Source organism: Anser cygnoides, chromosome 2 (assembly GCF_040182565.1).
Source record: "Anser cygnoides isolate HZ-2024a breed goose chromosome 2, Taihu_goose_T2T_genome, whole genome shotgun sequence".
Lineage (NCBI taxonomy): Eukaryota > Metazoa > Chordata > Aves > Anseriformes > Anatidae > Anser > Anser cygnoides.
The window spans coordinates 119902758-119908757 of record NC_089874.1 but is presented as its reverse complement, the minus strand read 5'-3'; the positions used below and the strand labels follow the sequence as shown (position 1 = coordinate 119908757).

The 6000-nt window shown below is 38.1% G+C and overlaps 1 protein-coding gene across 2 annotated transcripts in view; it reads right to left on the bottom strand.

The window, feature by feature from the left end:
* Positions 1-247: 247 nt before the first annotated feature.
* The window catches only part of PPDPFL (pancreatic progenitor cell differentiation and proliferation factor like), a 28304-nt gene continuing 22551 nt past the window's right edge, over positions 248-6000 (bottom strand). Inside the window, exons 1-4 of one of the 2 annotated variants that reach the window (XM_013184874.3) lie at positions 3416-3567; positions 2426-2515; positions 2238-2337; positions 248-1853 (exon numbers count right to left, since the gene is read on the bottom strand). In XM_013184874.3, the coding sequence (XP_013040328.1) occupies positions 1841-1853; positions 2238-2337; positions 2426-2515; positions 3416-3470 (258 nt within the window). In that variant the 5' untranslated portion in view covers positions 3471-3567 and the 3' untranslated portion in view covers positions 248-1840. Of the gene's footprint in view, positions 1854-2237; positions 2338-2425; positions 2516-3415; positions 3568-6000 lie in introns of those variants that run through there. The other variant, XM_048072451.2, reaches the window with a different exon arrangement.

The following is a 6000-nucleotide window of genomic DNA, read 5'->3' as shown; positions in this document are numbered from 1 at the left end:
AAAAAACAGCATTTCTTTCTTCTATGGCTTTAAGCATCTTCAGAAAGAGCTACAATCACCCTTCCAAAACTAACAGTCTTAGATTCCTCTTTCTTTCCTTTACAATACAAGGTTACATTAAAATGTGTCTTTTTCCTAGCTTATGTTCTACCCTTCTTTTTTTCATCTCACATCAAAGTTTAAAGTGGCTAAACGAAGAATGTCAACCCTAAGTTTCAGTGGGAACTCTGAATTTTTATACTTAACGTAACCAAAATAACAATGTTTAATACAAAACCAAAAAAACTACCACCCACACCACAAGAAACACTGAATAACAGTTTGTATTAGAGCTCCAAAATAAGTCACATTAAAAACAGATTAAATCTTTATTAATACAAAAAAACTTTATATAAAAAAAGTTCATTCTGTACACTTAGAGAAAGGACAAAGATGAAGCTGCACAATAGCAATAAGGTAAAAAGATACAACAAGGCAATTTAAAGATTCCTGAAACTGTTTTTATCATTGAGTTCTTTTCTGTTGTCGTGCCAGGCACCTATTGCCTGTAACAAAAATATAAGCTTCCTGAAACCATTACTTGATATACTTTAGATTTTTAAGCATAACCACGACAATCACTACTCCATAATAACATTTTAAAAAGTTACACTTGTATGGATGTTTGCTATTGTTACTTCATCCAGTGATGGACAAAGGTCAGGTAGATTTGGTGATAGTACATCAAAAAGTTGTGTAGATAAATATACAGAAATGATGTCATCCAGCAAAATATTTGTAATTTTCTATGACCGTTGATGCATTTCAGTCATACCCAGTAGAACAAACAATCTGATGTACTGCTTTGCAATGCTGAAGGCCAAATGAAAGCATACTACAGTACATTTCAAAAGCAGAAATCACGACAAAGGTAGACTTGGTTAATAACATTAACATTATTTGAGTTGAACATTTTGGCAGTTCCTAGATGTAAGAAACTAAGCTAACAGACAGCAGTGAATACTGATAGGAGTAGTCACCTGAGAACAAGTGGGTCTTTAAGAGGCAGCAAAGCAGGTGAGAGTAATTTAAAAGTAAAACAGAGCTGCAAGTATCAGCTCTGATTAAGGTTGCTCTTCTACTTGGCAAATGTCAGTATCCATTAGGATTACTGGTTTCTTGTCTCTCTGCTATTTTATCCTTAAACATGCAGAGACGTGAATGAAAGCTGTACCTGTGTATTTAGGGTTGTGATCTACACACCCAGCTGGAACAAAGAGAACAAACTGATTACTGTTTCTTTGTGTAATCAGGCTTTATAAAACCAAAGCTATTAGTAAGCATTCTTGTAAACTCTGCTCACTGTTAGTGCTACCGAATAAATGATAAAAACATACACCTCACAGTCCAGAGTAGGACTGCTCTGTTTGTATCCTGTTTACAGCAGAGTGAATGTCTACAGAGCTGACATACTGAAGGTAAAACTTAAGATACAGTATCACCTATTGCAAAGTCATCCCATAGATATACTTCTCCTAAACCTACGCTATCTTACATCTTTTTTTTTTTTCTTTTTTTCTAAGTATCCAAGTAAGTCATAAGGATATTTAATCCAGGTAACTTTCATTAGTCATCTCAAATTATAGTAACTCTGTAATGAAAAAGGTAAGTCATGGACATGTCCATTATGCAATATTGTTTAAGCTACTGCCAAATCTTTTTTGAAAGTACACCTTTCCTTCCTCCCAAAGGTTTTGTCATCTTCTTGCAGCTGAACCCAGACATTCAGAAGATCCCAAGCCTCTTGGAAAAATAAGTCTGTGCGTAGTATCTCAGTCAGTAATCCAGTTTGCTGTCATATTCAACTGTTGGCACTGCAGAAGAATATATACAAAAAGGTTATGAGTAAGATTATCATTACATTTTCCACAAAGGTATTTATCTGCCTAAGCATTTTTTTATTCATTCATATAATCTTTTTAACAAAGTAAAATGGAACTACATATGTAGGTGTGCAAGTGCTATGGGTAGAAGATTAAATAAATATTGCTACAAATGACAGTAATAGTCACTAGCATAATATATAGTATGAGTCCAATTATTAAAATGAAAACATGGGAAGCTTCTGTATACCTTGCAGTATCTTTTATTTAAGTCATCAAAAGAGCATTGTACCCCCAGGTTGTTTTAGCTGATTATGACTTGTTTAATAGTACTTTTACCAAAGGGAAAATATAATGAGTAGGAACAGGACTCACCTGCTTGCTGATAGTGTTTTTCTGCCAACAGTTGGTGGAGATGGTTCACAGTGGAAAAAGCTTTTTATCCACCAACATTTATCAAGTAATTCAGGTAACCCTGCCAAAAGGGAAAAAGCTTGCACTGTTAGACACTAGCAGAATAACGAACAGACAGAATTCAGAATACTGCAAGAAAGGAACAATACCATGAAATGCTTTTTCCTGGTCCGTAACACTCACAGGATCTGAAGAGCAGGAGGAGCTGGAAGAAACACTGGATTCTGAGTTCTGTCTTGCTGTTCACAGAAAAGAAGAACATACGTGATGGAAAAACTGAATGGATTTCCATGCCAATAAATTTTCAGACCTGCTACTGTCTCAGAGGAAACAATGTTTGTAAAAGATAAACTTAACTACCACTACTTAGCTACAAAGTATGGCTTCAATATTTTATATACCAATTTACTGTGGTTGTTTAGGTGTAAGCTTTTATCAAAATTGGTCTCAGTCTACTTACTTTTCACACAAAAGCACATTGAGATCTGCTTGTACAGATTTCACTGAAATCAGCAATGTATCTTATGATCACTTACACATTATACAATAACCAGGCAGAAAACAGCTTCTGTACCTGCCGTTGTGTTACAACTATAAGTCCTGTATTTGCACTATAGTATTGCATCTTGTGCTATAGGGTCTTAAAAAGACCAGATGTAGTCTCACACTGGCAGCTGCTTCATGCACTAAGAAACAAATACGTGAGTTGATAGTGCATTCTGTCTAAGTCTGCAAAGCAAATATGAAATACAGCCAGAAGCCAGGATTTGTTTGCCTAATGCTTTTCAGTGTCATGCTGTACAGTAAGAAGATTGATACTATGTATTTCTAATGAACTGTTATAAAGAGGAAAAAAAAATAAAAGAGTAGGTGAATAAAACAAAGCAGATACTCATTAAAACTGCAGTTCCTGAATAGAGAGAGAGAAAAAAAAAACAAACAAAACAAAAAAAAAAAAACAAAAACAAAAAAAAACACCCTCTTGCCTCCAGCTCATTCAGAAATCTCCCGAAACACTTCCTAACTTTCTCCTGCGGCAACAACTCGGGTGTCCGCACGCAGAGGCTGGGGGCTCAGCCCCCGGAGCATCCCGGAGCCGGGAGGATCGCGGGGCAGCCCCGCACCCCCAGAGCACTTACTGCGGTAGTACTGGTTCTTGGCCAGCAGGCAGCCGGCGGAGGGTACCGAGGCCATGGCAGCGGGGAAAATACTTCTCTCCGGTGGAGAAGCAGCCGTCGAGAGGACTCTATATAGATAGGTCACGGCGACGGGCGGCCCGCCCCGGGGGCGGTGGGACGGGACGCGACGGGACGGGACGGGACGGGATGGAGTGGGACGGGGCAGGACGGGACGGGATGGGATGGAGCCAGCCCCCGCCGCGCTGCTGCCCCCAGCCTGTGTCACCTCTGTGCCACCGACAGCACTGACCGTGGCATGTGCTTGGGGCACAGCCTGGGACTTCCTCCTCTAATCACTTTTCCGTGGTTAAAAAATAAAATAAAATTATTATTATTATTAATATAATAATAATAATAATATAAATCTTCACCTAGATAAATGCACAACTCTCCTTACGTTTTTTTAAACCTTATCTCAAGGCAAAGATTGTCATAAAATGTGCTGCCTCCCCTCTCACACTCAACGGTGAAAAAGTAACTTTGGCTATTTGAAGTGTTCCTGCTTCACGAGGAAGTATTTTATCACTATTTTTTTCATAACGAGTTGTGGGTGAGAACATGGGTGGTGTGTGATATACCATGGTACTGCAACGTATCTGACTGCCTGAGTACTGTGCCCTATCTCAGACGATAGGGACATAGTTCACAGTAGCTCCTCACATATTTCTAAGCATATAAATCATACTGCAGGGAAACTGCCTGTAAGATAAAACTTGTACAGCAGCTGGGCCAGAAGAGCCTTTTTACTGACCTGCTGCCTGAAACTTGACAACATGGTGGTCTTTCCTTAGCAAAGCCTGAAGGCTCACCTTTGCAAAACTACAAGACTGAGAGAGAAAACAGTTTGCAGCTGGGCTGGTATCAAGAACTTGGATGAATTACCTAATATGTTTATCTTGTTATGTAAAAAAGCACCAAAAAGGTAGAAAATTCTACAAGTGCTTTGATACCCTATTCACAGCTCTTCCTGGCTCTGTGTCTGGGCGTTTGTAGTGATAGCACTGTGTCCTGACTGAGCTAGTAACATTGTCTTTTACTGTATCTGCCATTCTTTTCCAGCTTTAAGATCTTGATTTAATCTACTCATAACCTTTTCAAGGTCATTACTTTAAAAAACAACAACAACAAAACTGATTAGGGTCTAAAATGCCCATGGTTTAGGCACTGTATTTGGTAAGAAGGCAGGCATAGGTGGTTCTGCAGCTATCCTCATGAATCCTCCACCTACATTGGAGTTAAAGCAAAACAATCAGGACCTCGGGAACACCAGCTCTGTGAAACTTTAGCTTGCTTCATGGCTGCATGTGTATTATTTTAGCATATCATTTAGTGTACATGGTCGTTTACCGGTTTTGTTTTGGAGCCCTCTTTCATGCATTGCACTGGAATAGAAAGTACTTATTTGATGAGAACTTTTCCACTGTTTCTCGCACTCTCGCACTCAACCTATCTATTGTGCTCTCTTCAAGTAATGCTCTGAATACAGAACTATGGATTTTTCCAGTTTTTTTCTGCCATGGTTATTTTGACAGAATGCTTCTAAAATACTAGTATATTTATTTTCACAGCATTACAACAAAGTCAAGGTGTGCTATTATCTGAAGTTAACAAGCATGAGTTCTGAGATTCAAAGGAGCAAAGATAAAAGAATTCACACAGCTTCCCTGTCTCATTTGAGAGAGGTCTAGGACTTGATTTTTATACCTATTCAGTACTATGCCACATTTTATTTACCCACTTACAGCTCTCATTCACTTCAGATCCAGATTTAAGCATTCAGTCCCTCAACAGGGATACAATAAGGGGGATAAGAATCAGATTCTTATCAGACTGAAAAAATAGGTTAGGGGTCATCTATGATAAATTTATTGTAAGTAAATCCTGTAGTGTCAGTTTCAAACTTAGGAGTAAAGTTATAATTTAGCTTTTGGGACAGCATTCAGTAGCTTTAACCCCTGACCAGTCCTTTTCTCCCTTGGAAGTCTTTGCTGCACTCACTACTCACTTTTCATGAACATGGAAATCCTACTGAATATACTCTCGGATCTCTGCAACTTCACAAGCTTCAGCTCATATCCATGTTTCGTGCCAAAAGAGACAGGGCCCCAAGAAAACAAAAGGTACATAATCCCCAGTTTTATAGAAATGCATTTCCAGAAGGAGTATTTTAAGTCTTTTGACTGACTAATACTGTGACCTTAAAAAATGTGTTCCTTTAACATTTGTGTATGCATAATTATAAAATAAACCCAACATTGGATTATATGTCATCCCATGAATCATAGATACTTATCAAATGTATAACTTAGATCTAGAAATTAAAGTAACATGACACATTAACTGAATGAATCTCCCAACTAATCCTGCCAGCATTACCTGATATAACCCATTTTCAGACAGTAAAACATCTCAGTGACAACAACAAAAAACAAAAGAACTGTCTATTTTGAGCTTCACTTTGAAGCTGATCTGTTAATTATTCACTAGAAAAAGTTTATCTAATAAACATGGCTACTCTTTCAGTTCTTGGAATACATGAACAGGAT